The sequence below is a fragment of the Thalassophryne amazonica genome, chromosome 9, assembly GCF_902500255.1.
Source record: "Thalassophryne amazonica chromosome 9, fThaAma1.1, whole genome shotgun sequence".
Classification (NCBI taxonomy): Eukaryota; Metazoa; Chordata; class Actinopteri; order Batrachoidiformes; family Batrachoididae; genus Thalassophryne; species Thalassophryne amazonica.
Genome location: NC_047111.1, coordinates 90286153 through 90304361, shown reverse-complemented (window position 1 = coordinate 90304361; position 18209 = coordinate 90286153). Strand labels below are relative to the sequence as shown.

At 39.2% G+C, this 18209-nt stretch overlaps 1 protein-coding gene across 3 annotated transcripts in view; it reads left to right on the top strand.

Moving 5' to 3' along the window:
- Nucleotides 1-1237: 1237 nt before the first annotated feature.
- The window catches only part of LOC117517641 (androgen receptor-like), a 149594-nt gene continuing 132622 nt past the window's right edge, over nucleotides 1238-18209 (top strand). For 2 of the 3 annotated variants that reach the window (XM_034178749.1, XM_034178748.1), the window contains exon 1: nucleotides 1238-2296. In XM_034178749.1, coding sequence (XP_034034640.1) covers nucleotides 1281-2296 — 1016 coding nt within the window. In that variant the 5' untranslated portion in view covers nucleotides 1238-1280. The remainder of the gene's footprint in view (nucleotides 2297-18209) is intronic. The other variant, XM_034178750.1, reaches the window with a different exon arrangement.

Genomic DNA, 18209 nt, shown 5'->3' with positions numbered 1-18209 from the left:
GGCCTTGCCCAAGGAAGGGCCCTTAGTGATTTTCCAGTCAGGCGGGGATTTGAACTCATGATCTTCAGTTCATGAGTTCAGTTAAGAGTGTCTCAAACTTTTGCACAGCATTGTACATGCATGGGGGGGGGGGTGATAGAACAGGGAATGGGTTCAAGGCTGCTTATCAAAGTGCCTTTGAGCAAGACACTGACACCACACCACAAGAATTCACATAAAATTCACACAAAATGGCACAAAAGAAGAAGAATTTACTTTCTATTATTTTTATTTTCAGCAACTCTGTTTGAAACTGATACACAGTAAAATCCACCAGCTAGTGTAAAATTAGCACTGGTGATTTTACTGTGTACAATCCAATGATGTCATTGGACAATCTTAATGGTTATAGTGTGACGTCACACAATTGCCTCTGCCAATTGTGTTTGTCTTAAGAAAAAAAAAAACAGTTAGGGTTAAACGTACCGTGTCCCCTCACAGGGTGCCGGTCCCCCCAGTTTGGGAACCGTAACTGGACTGCAGTCTTTTCTCGCATAACTCATTTTAAAAAAAAACGTATCAAACGACAAATAAATGTAAACGTTCCAAAGGAACAGTCAAAACCGTGGAAATGGGTTCATGTGAAGAGGCTGCTGACCTCCACAGCCTGCCGCAGCCGTGACGTAAATGGTGCTTGATTTAAACGGTGTGCGCACTTTGACGCACTGAGTTGGAAACCATCAAGTCTGTGCGTTTAAACCTGTAAAAGGAACCAGTTTAGTAATTACAAGTAGTTTGAATGAGCATTTAAAAAAAAAAACGAATGCAGCGCCTGTCAACAAAGTGACACATTAAACAGTCTGTCACGATCACACGGGACACAGATCACATTACACAACTTATTTGTTTGCGTGCGTGCTGTCGTGTCCTGGCACATTTTACGCTCCAAGTTTTCCTCCTAAACATCGTCACTAAACGCTTTTGACTTCACCCGCAGAACAAGTTGTGTTGTTCTTGAATTTTCGTCAATCCCCTAAGTTGCGCCTCCGAATGCCTTCAGTTTAGGAGGAGTTTATGACTCCTGCAGCTCCTCTGCGAGCTCAAAACCATCCACGCAACGTGAGTCGGGTTGAGCCGCAACAACGATCCCTGAGAGTTGGACGGACTTTTTTTTTTTTGCTGTCGTCGTGCAAAGTTCGGTGTAAACGCTTCCCGGGAGAGGAGACCAACTAAGTGACAGATATTTTCTCCTCCGAGCAGCGCTGAGGAGGGAGGGGGCTCACTAACCACAGGCACCCAGTATGGCGCTTCAAACTGAGGAAAGTCGGCTCCTTTTTACTCAAAAGTCAACGGGAAGCGGCGCTGGTGGGTTCGTAGAAGTCGAAAATGCGGACGCACGCCTGTACGGATCCGGACGCATCGATCTACACGCCCGCGACATGGAAAATCCGCGCCGCGAGACAGCTGTTGCTCCTCAGGAGGAGTTCTTAAAAGCTCCCTGCCGTGTGGACGACAGTCGCTCTTATTCTGCCTGCGCCACAATCTCGGAGACGGGCAGGGAGCTGTGCAAAGCCGTGTCCGTGTCCCTGGGACTGGCCGTGGAGCCCACCGACATGAACGACGTGGAGACTGCGCTCCCGTCGTGCGCCGCCACCGCCGCCGACAGCCACATGAGAGCAGAGTATTTATTCGGACTTGGATCCAGGCCACCGAACCGTCCTCAGTATCCGGATCAAGACGAGCACGGAGACAGACAAGTGGTGGAAATGTTCAAAAGTTCGGAGACCACCGCGCATCTCCAGCACCTCATTCCCTCCCCCCGGACGGATGGAAACTTCACGCTGCGTGAAGCTGATGAAACAACTCCACAGAACGCAGACCGTGTCCCCGCGTGCCCTTACGGCCCGCTGCTGCCAGGCAGTTTGGCGCGCGTCAGGCACACGGCGGCGGAGAGGCCGTGCCGCGTCTACAAACCCCCCGACGGAAACTTTGGGCCGGGCGTGGAGCACAGGTACGGCTACCCACAGGAGCAGCACGGCGTCAGAATCAAAGCCGAGCAGATGAGCGGCGAGTCCACGCTGTGGGTCAACAACTTTGGCTACGGCGACAAGAGCGGCACCGAGTTCTGGGCTCCATCGCGCGGCTGCGGGAGCGCAGCCGGCGCGCAGCCGAACGCTGCATTCATAAGTAATCCTTACGAGAGGAGCATCGTGCGTCCGGATCAGTGGTACCCGGGCGGGATGCTGAGGGCCCCCTATCCCAACAACTACGTGAAGAGCGAAATGGGCGAGTGGCTGGACGTCACGTGCAACGACAGGTACGTGTGTCAGTAACGCGAAGGCGAAGAGAGAGAAAGGGGGACCATTTTGCGCCGCAGCTCAGTGTGACACCGTGAGCCAAATGTGAAATCTGTTCCAGCGTGACCTTAACTGACCCGAGACACAACTCCATTCCCTTTGCGCAGTTCCTCCCGTTTACTCGCCCACGTTTAACTCGACAGCCCAAACCCCCCAAAAATACCCTTTATGATGAAATATATAGTTTATCCAGTAACAAAAATTAACTTTTATTAACAGCAATCTTAATTTATTTGAACACAATGTCAGTTTCTAATATTAGTAATTTTAGTTTTTGATGTTAATTAAAAAAAAAAAAACACTGACGTTTTGTATGGAATATTTTATTATTGGAATATATATAATGATATTTTCTACTACAGTGATGAGTTTTAACATTTACCAGATATTTGAAAAATGGTTTTAAATAGCTTTCTTGTGATTACTTTTACATTGCTTACATAAAAAAGTAATTTAAAGAAGTACTTTTTTTGGTGTTAATTTAGATAATCAGCTGCCGTCATTTACATGCCTTTAATATATGTAAAATTTCAGATACAAACGTTTAAAATTAAATAAATAAAATAAAATATTTAAAACATTTGAGCAGGAAAACAAAAACATTTTATTTTATTTCCCCCTGTTACATCCATTCTATCCATGTTGTGGATATTGTGGTTGGTGTGTAGAAGGCTCCATGTTCAAGTCCCTGCTGGGACTGGTACTTTACTGATTCCACTTGAGGATGTAAGATGATGAGGAAAGGAAGTGGTGTTTCCTCTTATTTTTACCTATAGATCTCATGAGTGTGGGACTCCATTTGCATTCAAAAATATCCCGTAAACGTTTTTGTCTAGTTTGATGTCTTGTAGTAGGCAAAAAAAAAAAAAGTTTACAGTGTTAATATTTAATTAATTAATTTTTGGTTTATGCATTCTATTTGAATATGGATGTGGTGATTGTAGTTCATAGCTAAAGAGGTATTTGTGGGTGCACCCAGTGAAAACTTAATTTTCGTGCCTGCAGGCTGAGTGTAATTTTCTTTCTGGGGAATCCTATTCAGGGGGGTTATTATTGATATTTTCTACCTTGCATCACATGATTCTCATAATGCTTTTTCGGTCAAAGCATTTCAACCTAAAATAACACAAAGGACAAAAAGATGAACGGAGCATAAAATGGATGGTTGACCAACAACTCCAAGCATCCATGAGCTCCAGGAAGAGAGGTGTCATTTGACATCACTCGGCTATCTCACATTTTGGCAGGTGAATGATTGTGTCGGCTATCTCACATTTTGGCAGGTGAATGATTGTGTCAGGTTAATATGTAGTAGACCGTTAAATCAGATGCATCAAAGCCCGGATCTGGCATGCAGACTCGGAGGTTAAATTTGAGGAGTTGTAATCGCAGCCGCCGAGCTGCTTTTGTCTTTGCCAAGAAACAGCACACATGGAAGTTTGGCAGCGCTGGGCCTGGCCGAGCTGCTGATCTTTGATCTAAAAAGTAAAGTGCCTTTAGGGGAACAGCCAGAGTCACAAATGTGCACAAGTTAATGAAAAACAGTGTGCGTTGTGTCTTTAATTACTTTATGTAACATTGTGAGTGTTTTGAACAACAAGAAATGTGAAGAGACATGCGTGGAACGGTGTGGATGTTCTCCAGGCAGACTCAAACTGGGAACAGAGGGAGTAGGTCAGACTGCTGCACCAACAGGAAGCAGCTAAGCGTAAACCGCACCAAGGCCTTGAAGCTTTAGGAGATCCAGTTTATCACCTTGAGACCCGAGGCTTGTTCCAATAAGCAGGTTATGGGAGCGATTCTGCAGAGTGTAAAAACTCTTCAGGTTTACTTTGTGTCACTCAGAGATACAGACACTTGTTAATTTCTCACATTTAAGTTTTAATTGTTTTTTGCATGCAATGTGACCCCAAATTACATATTTTATATCAATTTGCACACATCTTTTTTTTTATTATTATGATTTTTTTTATCCCACCACTAGGAGTCATCACATTCACATATGTTCAAATGCTACTACACAGGGGCTTCAAACCCTGAAACAATGAGGAAAAAGCAGCTTTGCACTGCAGACTAACATGTTCCACAACCACAAACCTGATCCACATTCACAGCAGAAGTGTTTGTGACCCAGCCAAGAATTAATTTCTAATTTTATTTTAACCAGGTTAGTCCCATTGAGATCAAGATCTCTTTTACAAGAGAGATCTGGACAATTATGAAGTTTCCAATCTCCCTAACCTGCATGTCTTTGGATGTGGGAGGAAACTGGAGGGAACCCATGCAAACATGGGAAGAGCATGCAAACTTCACACAGAAAGGCCACAGGTGGGAATCGATCCCATGACCTTCTTGCTGTGAGACAACTGTGCTAACCAAGCCACTGTGCTGCCATGTTAGTCTAAATTGTAACATGTTTGGAGACTGATGTGGGTATTTCATCTGTGTGCCACAGCATATTAGAGTTGCACATAATGAATTGTTGTGCTTTGCCTGTGCAAGTTCACAGGATTTTTAGGTGGGCGTTGTCTCAGCTGGATAAGTTGTGAGCTGTTCTGGCCTTTGCAGGCCACAAGATGGAAGCTGTGGGGTGGGGGGTGGGGGAGTCACAAGATATGCTGGAAACATCTTGGATGTGTGGTATCAGTGTGTGAATGTGTTAAGTATTGCAAGTCATTGATTTTTCAGCATCAGATTGTCCAATTGACTTTTTAAAAAAATATTATTATTATTATTGTTGTTGTTGTTGTTTTTGTACCAGTGTATCATTCCATCAAATCTGAATGGACAGCTCTCTGTGCCTGTGTGACACTCCAGGCAGACAGACAAAGTCTCTTCATATGTGGGTTTGAGCTGTTAGCTCAAACAGCTTTGATTTGAGGGTAATTTCAACCATTTCCACTGAACAATGTAAGAATTACTGTAGCTTTTATGTGTAGTCTCCCCTTTTTATGTAGGACCAAAAGTAACTGGACAGTCAGGTAGTAAGCTGTTTGACAGTAAAGTACGCATTAGCCTTATTATTTTATTGATATAAGGGTAGGTAAAAGGTCTAGAGATGACTGTTTTTTCACGCAGTTGTACACAAAGTAGTGATCCTCGACCCATCTTTGCTTGTGAACGGCTGAGCCTTTTGGGGATGCTCTTTTTATACGCAATCATGACACTCACAATTAGTGATGCTTATTGAGTGTTGTTAGAAGGAAAGGTGATGTAACACAGTGGTAAACATACCACTGTCTCAGCTTTTTTGAAACGTGTTGCAGGCATCCATTTCAAAATGAGCAAATATTTGCACAAAAACAAGAAAAGTTAAGCTTGAGCATTAAATATCTTGTCTTTGTGGTGTATTAAGTTGAATGTACTGTAGGTTGAAGAGGATTTGAAAATCATTGTATTCTGTTTTTTTTTTTTTTTTTTTTTTTTTTTTTTACATTTTACACAACGTCCCAACTTCATTGGAATTGGGGTTGTACACTGTCCTTATAGCTGAGTTTAATCCATCACTGTAAAACTCAATGAGTTAGTTGAACTCAAACCATTTGAGGAAACTAATTGCCTTAAACCATTTGAGATTTCCGACTTAAATAAAATAATTTTCAAAAATTTAATTGTTAAAGTTTTAGTAACTTAACAATTTATAGTTAATTAAACTTATGTTTTTTTTTTTGTTGGTTTTTTTTTACATTTTACACAACGTCCCAACTTCATTGGAATTGGGGTTGTACACTGTCCTTATAGCCGAGTTTAATCCATCACTGTAAAACTCAATGAGTTAGTTGAACTCAAACCGTTTGAGGAAACTGATTGCCTTAAACCATTTGAGATTTCCAACTTAAATAAAATAATTTTCAAAAATTTAATTGTTAAAGTTTTAGTAACTTAACAATTTATAGTTAATTAAACTTATGTAAATTTAGTTTATGTTTCAATAACAAAGTGACATACATTTCTGCCTAAAAAGTTTGCATTACATTTTGGATTAGATTTCTTGATGCATTCTTTGGTTTACTTGTTGACTTTGCGTTGTGTTGTTATCAGTCCGCCTATTCGCTCCCCTCGGGACGCAAACTCACAATCTCCGGCATGGAAGTCAGACTCTCTAACCAGAAGGCTAAAACCCAGGGCTCTGGCCTTGTGACCAGGGAATTCTTTTGAGCTCTTGCGACACCTGCTGGCCTCTGTTACATACACTCAATTAAAATGACTGAATGGAATGCACTGGAAATACATCACCAACACTTAAATGGCCCCAAACTTTAAATGCACTTAAAGGAACTGAGTTGTTATGACAACAATTAATTTTTGAGTTAGTTTAATTAATGGAAATGAGTGACTATAACTTTTTTCAAAGTTTGAGTTACATTAACTTAATTATTGTATTAAAATGGAGTGTTTGGTTTAACAGTGATCTTTAAAAATGAAAAGAGTATGACGTATCAAAAGTCTGCCTAGGTTAGGCTATTCTCAATAACTGAGTTACCATGTATGAAAGAAACTGGTGAGGGAAGCCATCAAGATGTGTGTGGCAACCCTGAACGATCATTTCACCAGTTGCAGCAGTGTCACAAAAACTGGATTAACTTTAACCAGCGTTATGTGATAGTCTGAATCTTAAATTAAATGTAATTTTTTACCATAAGCTCTGACTATTGTACGCAGAGTCTCTCCAGTCACACCCACTGAAGCTTCTAACTCCTTCAGAGTTGTTGCTGGTTTCTTGGTAGTTCTTTTATTCTTTTTTTTAGGTTGGTCTGATTTGGGCAGATTTAACACACACTGTCACACTCTGCCTTTCTTAATGATCAGCTTAACTGAGCTTGAGCTCCAAAGGATGCAAAACACTTTAAAATAACTCAACATTTTATCTGATGACTTTTCTGAGAAATAAAGAAGCAATAACACACACATGCCTCAGTAAAAACCCATCAGCCAAAAGTCACTTCTGGTGGACCACAAACAAAAAATGCTCAGTTATTAAGTGATTATTAAATCAATCACCAGCCATTTTGGTTATCAGTTATTCCGAGTGATTCTTCTTTTTTTAATGTCCAGATTCTTTCATTTCAGCTTCTTGAATGTGAATATCTTCTGCTTTCTTTACTCAGACAGTAAATTGAGTATCTGGGTTATGGACAAAACAAGACATTTGAGGGCATCAACTTGAGCTGATCGATGTTTTTCACCATATTATGACATTTTATGGCCCAAACACTCACTTACTCATTTTCAATGGCTTACTGCAATTAAGGGTCACGGGGGGCTGGAGCCTATCTCCCAGCAGTCATAGGGCGTGAGGCGGGCGACACTCTGGACGGGACGCCAGTCTGTCACAGGACCAAATTTAGATGAACAAGCACAGTCATACCTGCATGCACACCTATGGACAGTGTCCAATTCACCTAACCTGCATGTCTTTAGATGTGGGAGGAAGCCGGAGCATCCAGAGGGAACCCACGTAAACACAGGGAGAACATGCAACCTCCAGACAAAAAGCCACAGGTGGGAATCGATCCCACAACCTTCTTGCCATGAGGCAACAGTGCTAACCACTAAGACACAGTGCTGCCCACGGCCCAAACAACTGATTGATTAATCCAGAAAATAATCAACAGATTAATTGATAATGAAAGTAATAGTTGAAGCTCTGTGAAATATATGAGGATTTTTTTTTCTGTATCTCATGCAAGGTTTTCTTCAGTATTTTAATTTTTTTTAATTCATGACTGCCTTTTCAATTTTAGACATTTTATATACTTTCTATGATTTGTTTAAAAGAACATTTGTAAAATAACATCCTTTATGATAAAAATATTTGAATGCATGGTTGAAAGGTATCGTTAGAATTTATGGTTATGATTTACCAGTAAATTAGGGAAGGGATAATTGGCTAATCTGAAACTAATCAATAAACTAATTTAAAAAATCATGAGATTAATCTACAAGATAATACATATTTTATCAACTGCAAAAGTAATATCTAGTTGCATCTGATGAAGATGTAATTAGCGTCAAATTAAACCTGTCACTCTGAACTGTGAGCTCAATTTTAATATTTGTTTTCACCATTTTGAAAGAAAGGTAAAATAGCAAAAACTAATATCCAGATGCATGTGGAGTGTTGCTACAATCCAGCAGACATGGTGAGGTCAGGTCAGGTCTGGGAGAATGTGCACAGCCCAATGAAACCACCTCGGGTCCTGGATGGCAACCACACAAGCAGACAAACGGTTCATCCCCACCTCTGAAAAGTAAGCATCCTGTCTGCTGTAGCCAAGAGTAATATGGGCGTCTCCTTGGTCTCCTCTAGCCACTGAGGTTCCCAGCGCTCATGCATCTCTGTGCATGGATCATGCACAGATTAACACGCCACATGGGCAAAATGTTGTAGCTGACATTTGCTCACCAAGCAAGTGATATTTCTCATTTCAGTCTCTCTAATTAAGCACTCGTTTGACAGAAAGTCATCCCTGCAGTACCCACGGATCCTCCAAGGAGACCTGGTTCCAAAGACGTCTAGCTGTTGCTTCATTGTCTTTAGTCTCAGACACTTAGTGAAAACAGTTGGACAGCACAGCTTCATTGAGCTTTTGCTCCAATGATCCCTGTTCATTTGTATGACCCATCCTCTTAATTTAGTATGTTTGCCAAGTTTTGGAAATGTCTTTGTTGGCAATGATTTTCTCCATGTCACAACTTGTCTGGAGATGATTATGGTAGCCGATTGAGCACAGGACGTTTTGCCTTTTATTTTTGCTGCTGTCATACAAAGTACGCAGACGTGTGGAAGAGACATTTTTTTAATGCAGAAAAATCCAGACTGAATAGAGCAGTTTTGTCTCATTCATGTAAGTGGACAATCTGCATCATCCCTCACAGACAGTGTTGCCATCTGAGAAAATGTGACAGTCAAATTAAACATCTGGCCATTTCAGCCAGTTGCCGCATTTCCCAACAGTTGTTTTTCCTACACACACACAAATACACAAAAGAAAGGCGCATCAAACGGCCCCAAAGGACCTCCACCATACGGGAAACCACGATCTAGCTCATGTTCAGCTGCTGTTAAACAGGATTAATAGATCTATACATCATAAAAAGTGTCTGATTTACAGGCATGAAAAGGTCATTTCAGATTAGGAATCTGAAAGTGTTGATATGTATTTTATCCACAGTCCTGCACAAGTATTAAGCAGAGTCATAATCCTAAAGTGGAAAAAGAGAACACAAAAGAGCTTTAACTGATAACACTTGGGTAGAGCCAAATTAACTTAAAGGTGTACGGTCACTGAGATTTTAAGATTGAAATCATAAAAAGAATTTTCTTTAGCACTGCTATAATCTATATTATAATAGCCAAGTGGGGTCTGCGTGCATGTGTGCGTGTGTATGTCTTCAATCACGGAGAAACTGGGGAGAGGTGACATTTGCTGTTTGGTATGCTCATCTATTTTGGGTCAAAAATGAAAGCGGCAAAAACAGAAAGTTGATAGGACTAATATTTTTGGAGAAATTAGTAATATTAGTTAACAAGAGTTAACACCCTTAGAGATAGGGTGAGGAGCTCAGTCACTCGGGAGGAGCTCGGAGTCGAGCCGCTGCTCCTCAACGTCGAAAGGAGCCAGTTGAGGTGGCCCCTGGACACCTCACTGGTGTTCCAGGCACGTCCCATCGGGAGGAGGCCCCGGGGAAGACCCACGACACGCTGGAGGGACTATGTCTCTCGGCTGGCTTGGGAACGCCTTGGGGTTTCCCCGGAGGAGCTGGGGTAGGTGTATGTGGATTGGGAGGTCTGGGCGGCTTTGCGTTTAGTGCGTTTGATGTCTTCCACCACTGTCTCTGTTTGGGGGTGTGTAAAAATAAAAGCATGTGTGAGTGCATGTGTGTGTGTGTGTGTGTGTGTGTGTGCGCGCGCAATTTTGACCACGGATAAACTGGGGAGAGCTGACATTTACCATTTGGTATGCTTATGTATTTTATTTTGGGTCAAGGATAAACGCCACCAAGACAGAACATTTATAGGAGTGATGTTTTTAGAGAAACTACAGATATTAGCTAACAACACTGAACAATGGAGGTTGATATTTACATTCTGGACTCACATGCCAATCCAGCAAATATAAACGCAACACTTTTGGTTTTGCTCCCATTTTGTATGAGATGAACTCAAAGATCTAAAACTTTTTCCACATACACAATATCACCATTTCCCTCAAATATTGTTCACAAACCAGTCTAAATCTGTGATAGTGAGCACTTCTCCTTTGCTGAGATAATCCATCCCACCTCACAGGTGTGCCATATCAAGATGCTGATTAGACACCATGATTAGTGCACAGGTGTGCCTTAGACTGCCCACAATAAAAGGCCACTCTGAAAGGTGCAGTTTTATCACACAGCACAATGCCACAGATGTCGCAAGATTTGAGGGAGCGTGCAATTGGCATGCTGACAGCAGGAATGTCAACCAGAGCTGTTGCTTGTGTATTGAATGTTCATTTCTCTACCATAAGCCATCTCCAAAGGTGTTTCAGAGAATTTGGCTGTACATCCAACCAGCCTCACAATCGCAGACCACGTGCAACCACACCAGCCCAGGACCTCCACATCCAGCATGTTCACCTCCAAGATCATCTGAGACCAGCCACTCGGACAGCTGCTGAAACAATCGGTTTGCATAACCAAAGAATTTCTGCACAAACTGTCAGAAACCATCTCAGGGAAGCTCATCTGCATGCTCGTCGTCCTCATCGGGGTCTCGACCTGACTCCAGTTCGTCGTCATAACCGACTTGAGTGGGCAAATGCTCACATTCGCTGGCATTTGGCACGTTGGAGAGGTGTTCTCTTCACGGATGATGCGAAGGAGATGTGTTGCACTGCATGAGGCAAATGGTGGTCACACCAGATACTGACTGGTATCCCCCCCCCAATAAAACAAAACTGCACCTTTCAGAGTGGCCTTTTATTGTGGACAGTCTAAGGCACACCTGTGCACTAATCATGGTGTCTAATCAGCATCTTGATATGGCACACCTGTGAGGTGGGATGGATTATCTCAGCAAAGGAGAAGTGCGCACTATCACAGATTTAGACTGGTTTGTGAACAATATTTGAGGGAAATGGTGATATTGTGTATGTGGAAAAAGTTTTAGATCTTTGAGTTCATCACATACAAAATGGGAGCAAAACCAAAAGTGTTGCGTTTATATTTTTGTTGAGTATATATATTAAAACCGTGTGTGTGTGTGTGTGTGTGTGTGTGTGTGTGTGTGTGTGTGTGTGTGTGTGTGTGTGCATGAAGTTATTTAGTAAGTTCAATGTAAGTACATAATATAATTTTAAATACATTAAAAATACATAGATGACACAAGAAAGTGCAAAACGGATTTCCACTGTGGTCCATTTAAAAATCAAATGACAAAATAGAAGTAATTCTAATAATATTGATGATGATGATGATGATGATGATAGTGTGTATATGATAACAAGAACCAAAACAATTTATAAATACATTAAGACGGTAAATTAACATTAAAAAAAATCATGTAATTAACAGGAAATAAAATGGTTGAGTTCTTCTAAAAACTGTTAAAGTCTAAGGTTCTAAGAACATTCTGGATTCACATGCCATTTCAACTCATTATAGAAACTTTGCATAATGTATTACCACCCTTGAAAAATGTCAGCTTCCTATTTTATAAACACTACCCAATCTAGAGGCAGTGGATCCCCACAGACAATGCACTAGTTTAAATTTATTAGCCTTTAATTAAGGGATTCATAATATGACTTTGCCAATATGATCAAAATTCACACTCTTTGGAAAAAATTAATAGTTATTTCCCCTGAAGGGAAAAATTTCAAACAGCCTTGAACTACTTCCACCAGCGACTCATACAGCAGTCTATGCTAGCGACCATAGAGACTTCATAGAGCATGTGTAGGCCCATGACTTGTGCAAGGGATGCTGGGACATGGTGACAGTCAGTCACAGTGATGTCAGCTGGCTGGTTGTTTGAGCAAAATGAACCAAGATGGAGGAAAATGCTCCAAAACAGCCTATTTCTGTATAAATATAATATTTTTCATGTATTTTGTAAAAATAAACACTTCTAAGTCTAAAAATGCTGTTTTTGAAACCTGATAACACCTAGTAATTTACAAGACATTTTATGGATGTTATGGTGCACGCCCTGTGTGTGCATCATGGGAGGTCAAAGGTAATTCCGATCATTTCAAAACCTCATGTATGCGCACATGCACTACCTCCTGCAGACGGCGTTAAAAGAAAAAATATTCTCTATGGAATTCTCCTCAGGTAAATATGTTCTCTTCATTATAAGGAACTGTAATTTTGCATCAACTTATAAAATTAAACCTACATTCAGTGGTGGGCACAGATAACCAAAAAATGAACTTCGATAACAGATAATCAGATAACTGAAAAGTTATATTTGATAAAGTTAAAATGATAAACCACCCACAAATGTATCGGAAGTTACAGATAACCAATGAATTCTGGTATCGTCTCCAGTACACTTACAACTACTAACAAACTGATATTGAGTTCAACACCATGATCGCTTCTGAAAGCATCAAAGGCGATGACAGACCCAATCAATAAGTCAGCACTTCTCTCTTTGAGCACCCTGCCCCCTGCTGGAAGCTCCAGTTTACTACAAGGCTTCCAGAACAAATGCAGCTGAGAGGAGCCACAAAGCTCAACTCTCAACTCAATCACAATGCTGCCGTCAGGCGGAGGTCTTGGAAAATAAAGCAATGCTGACTTATGGTTTGGTGTAAATGAAATGAATACTGATAGAATAACTCCATTAATGTCAATTCTGTCATTTATGCAAAGTTAAGATATAACATATATCTTTTAATGTTGAATAATGCACTAATTCTGAGGTTTTGTAACAAACTTCAGAATAATAATCATAGGGAAAACTGTATCGGATTAGTATCTGTGTTGGAAAATACTAAAGGTTACAGTACTGGTGTAGTACTGGACATGAAAAAACATATCATGCCACCCCTAATATTTATACCATTTTAAACTTAATTTGGGCAGAGTTAATTAATTTGAGTCTTAACATTTTCAAATTATTTTCCAACTGGAAAAAGTTTTTTAATTAGTTAGGCTAGTTGTTTTTCTGTGCTCCTTTTTATATTTTTTGCACATTTCTAAATATGAACCAGCAGCAGATTCCAGCGAGGTTCATCTTGGTGTGAATTATTCATCAACAACTCAAAAGCTCAATGACACAACCAGACGGTCAAACAAATTAACTTTCTTTTAAAATGGATTTATTTTTTAAGATTTAGATTTGAGCATTCTGTCATATGGAGCAAAATGAGGAAAGAAGTAGGAGCAGAAAACAGAGCATGTAAAATCTGTCCTGCCAAATATATATATATATATACTTTATATTGTGTATCTTACCTCTTTTCTGGATTATCAGCTCTTTAATTTGACATTGTTGTGCGTTGCTGTAGTGTACGTTTTGGCATTTATTCTTTCATTATTAGAGTTTATTTTGTTTAGTGCTTTGATTCCTGGGAAAGCCCAATATCTAAAGTTATAATAATAATAATAATTATTATTATTATTATCATTATTATTTTTATTATTATTATTAACAAACATGTCATTTTTTTTTTCGATATATAAGTTGCACGAGTGTAAGTAACAGGGCCTCACAAGAAGCTAAAACAAAACTGATTTATACTATGGAAAATACTGTATGTATGGCCTCTGAAAAATGGAGGCTGTATTTCCTAAGTAGTTTAATGTGATATTTTTGTTAAACTCCTTGAATTAAAGATGAAAGTGTACGCTCCAAACACATCTTGTTGACTCCATTGTGGTGGTGTGCAGAGGTACAATAATACTTGTGAATCTGTCTGTATGTGCATGTATAAGTCATCTTTTTTATTATTATTCTTTTCACATAAGGTGTGCCTGAAATTGTTGCACAGTACAGTATTGCTGATTAAAAATGGATTTTGTATAACACTCCATGCCTAAGTTGATTGGATGGCACAGAAAGACACGGGATACATGCAGCGCTTTGAGCTGCAGAGTAGCCGTTTTATCTCATCATGATGAAAAAAAATTCAGACACTTTAAAACACAACCACAAGATTTCACTAAAGAGTGTGAAGCTTCAAAGATTAAAAGAAACACATTTTTGAATGGTGACTTTTTGCCTTTAAAATGAAATCATTTTGGGTTATGTCACCATTGGTACTGCACAAACGGGATGTTGATGAATTCATTATTCATTGATTAAAAATCCCCTGTTTTTGTTTTTGTTTTGGGTGTTACTTTTGTCTTTGTGAGATCATGCACTGGGCTACAAACCAACAGTGATCAGGATTTTAATTAATAAGAAAAGGTCTGCTTTTGTTAATATAATAGTTTCTTAAATTTTTAAAAATGAAAAAAAATTCTGTCAGTTTTATTTATTTAGTTAGTTAGTTCATTTTTATACAAAAAGGTTGGGAGATTGGCAGTTTTTACTGACAAACTAATAATGCCAAATACACAGTGTTGCAAAAGTAACTTTGAAAAGTTACTTTATTGGTTACTTTATACAGTTACATTTTACCATTACAATATACAGTTACTTCATCTGCAAAAAACTTGTTGGTAGCTGCTGAATGTAACTAATAAGGTGACTAGTAATCTAACTTGGTTGTTAAGATTGAGTACTCAGAAAAGTAACTATTACTTACTTTGCTGATTAGTTACTTTGCTGATTACTCAATTTTAAGAGTAATCAAGTTAGATTGTTACCTTATTAGTTACATTACTTATTTGTTGCAAGTTGTCAGCAGCTGCTAATAAAGTAACGGTATAAATTAACTAAAAAGTAACTAATAAAGTAACTTTTCAAAGTAACTGTGGCAACACTGCAGATAAATGCAGATCTGCTGTGGGGGCCCCGAGTGAAACAGGGAGAAGCTGAAAGAACTTACTATTTGTAGTTGAAGGTTATGAAAATGTGATCATGCTCCAGTAAAACTATTGCAGGTGTAAATATTAGTATGAAGTCTTTCTCTAGGGTAAACGCTTTAATTTAGAAAAACCTCTCGAGCCTTTTATTAGACTTGAGTAAAGGCAGCTGATTATGCTTTGTCTAAGAGATTAATAGAGACAAAAAGTTAGCAAAAAAAGGTTAATTACAGCAAAGAACTTCACACTTTTTAAGTTAATACAGTATTTGTCTGTTGGGGGTGTTTTTATTACACCACATTAAAAATAATATGCCATATAAAGGAAAATTCTGACAAAAATAACACTGACTTTGTAACAGATGTGTGGAAATTGTCACTGTTGAGTGTAAACGTACTGTGTTGGAGTGGCAGCCAAAAGTAAATTCACCACCACATTAACATCCGTGTTTAGTTGGTTTAAAGAAACCACAGCTGTGCAAATGTGACAGTTGGAAGTTATTGTCGGGTTTTCCTTCCACTCTCTTGTTTTGCATTTTTTTTTTTTAACATACTATAGTCTGGCTACTTACTTTTACTTTCATCAGTACAACTGTCTGTCTGTGAGTAACCAATAATTGTAAATACCATGTGATCACTTTCCTCCAAACTGGTACTCAGAAGGGTTCTTTTGTTGAATTTGTAACTCTCATTCAAAGCCCCACAATGTACAGAGTAAATTTTGCAGAGTAAAATATACTCTGCCAGGATAACATTTGGTCCCAGTCCAAATAGAGTTAAATACACACTATTATAGAGTAAAAATCAGCTCCACCGTCTCGTCAAATCAAGTTTTTCAACTCCAATAAGAGTCATTCACAGCATGATGTTGCTCTGGGGGTTAGAAAGGTTAGGCCTTAGTTGTGTGAAGCGCCTTGGGGCAACTTTGTTATGATTTGGTGCTATATAAATGAAAATAAATTGAAATTTAAAAATGATAGAGTTGATTTTACCCTGTGATAGAACTGATTTAGCACTGTGATAGAGTATATTTAACTCTATTTGGACTGGGAACAAATGTAGTCCTGAAAGAGTATATTTTACTCTGCAAAATTTACTGTGTATTGGCATCATATGGGGGTTGAAAATACATTTTGCATGATAAATACATTTATCATGCACCAAACTAAAAGATCTTGAGATTACTTTTATGCACACAAATGGTTTATTTCTGTCAAATTTTGCTTTAATAACCTGTTAAAATCTGTCTTCAGGAATGCTTCAAGAAAATCCATTACCTGGCTGGTGTGAGAATCAACATGCTGCTTAAACAGCATGATTATTGAACGTTTATCACTTGGACTGTTCATCATAAAAGACCTTTCCAAAATAAAAAGTTTATTTTGAAAATTTGATGTAAAGAAGCCACATGTTGAGGTTATGGGCTACAGTGGTTAAATGTGGTCTAAGTCTGATTGGTTACGACATTGTAGCATCTTATTGGTGATAAGAACAGCATTTCATCTTCAACAGCTGTAGTGCGAATCTGCAGTCAGCATGCTAAGATCCCTCAGAACCTGTGACATCTGTGGCATTGTGCTGTGTGATAAAGGTATACATTTTCGAGTGACTATTTATTGTGATCAATCCAACACACAAAAAATTAAATTCAGTTTATCTATATAGTGCCACATCACAACATAAGTCACCAAAAGGCGCTTCACAAGGTCCAAATCTACCACCCCTCGTGAGCAAGCACATAGTCAACGGTGATTAGGAAAAAACTCCCTCAGGCCTTTTTTTAGGAAGAAACCTCAAGCAAACCAGACTCAGAGGGGTGAACCTCTGCTTAGTCCATCCCAACAGTAACAAAGGCCAAATAAACAAAATGCAACAAAAAAAAATCTTCAAACATGCAAAACAAGAACAGAAAAAAAGTCTGATTTTTAGTTCACATATGCAATCATCATGCTGTTTAATCTGCAACTTGATATGTGACAACTGCCAGGTGGATGAATTATCTGGGCAAAGGTGAATTTTTCACAGACACTGATTTCAACAAATTTGTGAACAAAATGTGAGAGAATTAAGCCTTTTGTCTGCCTCAAAGCATTCTTGAATTTTTGACTTAAATGCATGAAGAATGCGAATAAAACAAAAGTGTTGGGTTTATATTATATTGTACTTGGCCCCACAAATCTTAGAAAAATGGTGTCTAACCAGATCCTTACTCTGGATGGCATTACCCTGACCTCTAGTAATACTGTGAGAAATCTTGGAGTCATTTTTGATCAGGATATGTCATTCAAAGCGCATATTAAACAAATATGTAGGACTGCTTTTTTGCATTTATGCAATATCTCTAAAATTAGAAAGGTCTTGTCTCAGAATGATGCTGAAAAACTAATTCATGCATTTATTTCCTCTAGGCTGGACTATTGTAATTCATTATTATCAGGTTGTCCTAAAAGTTCCCTGAAAAGCCTTCAGTTAATTCAAAATGCTGCAGCTAGAGTACTAACGGGGACTAGAAGGAGAGAGCATATCTCACCCATATTGGCCTCTCTTCATTGGCTTCCTGTTAATTCTAGAATAGAATTTAAAATTCTTCTTCTTACTTATAAGGTTTTGAATAATCAGGTCCCATCTTATCTTAGGGACCTCATAGTACCATATCACCCCAATAGAGCGCTTTGCTGTCAGACTGCAGGCTTACTTGTAGTTCCTAGGGTTTGTAAGAGTAGAATGGGAGGCAGAGCCTTCAGCTTTCAGGCTCCTCTCCTGTGGAACCAGCTCCCAATTCAGATCAGGGAGACAGACACCCTCTCTACTTTTAAGATTAGGCTTAAAACTTTCCTTTTTGCTAAAGCTTATAGGTAGGGCTGGATCAGGTGACCCTGAACCATCCCTTAGTTATGCTGCTATAGACTTA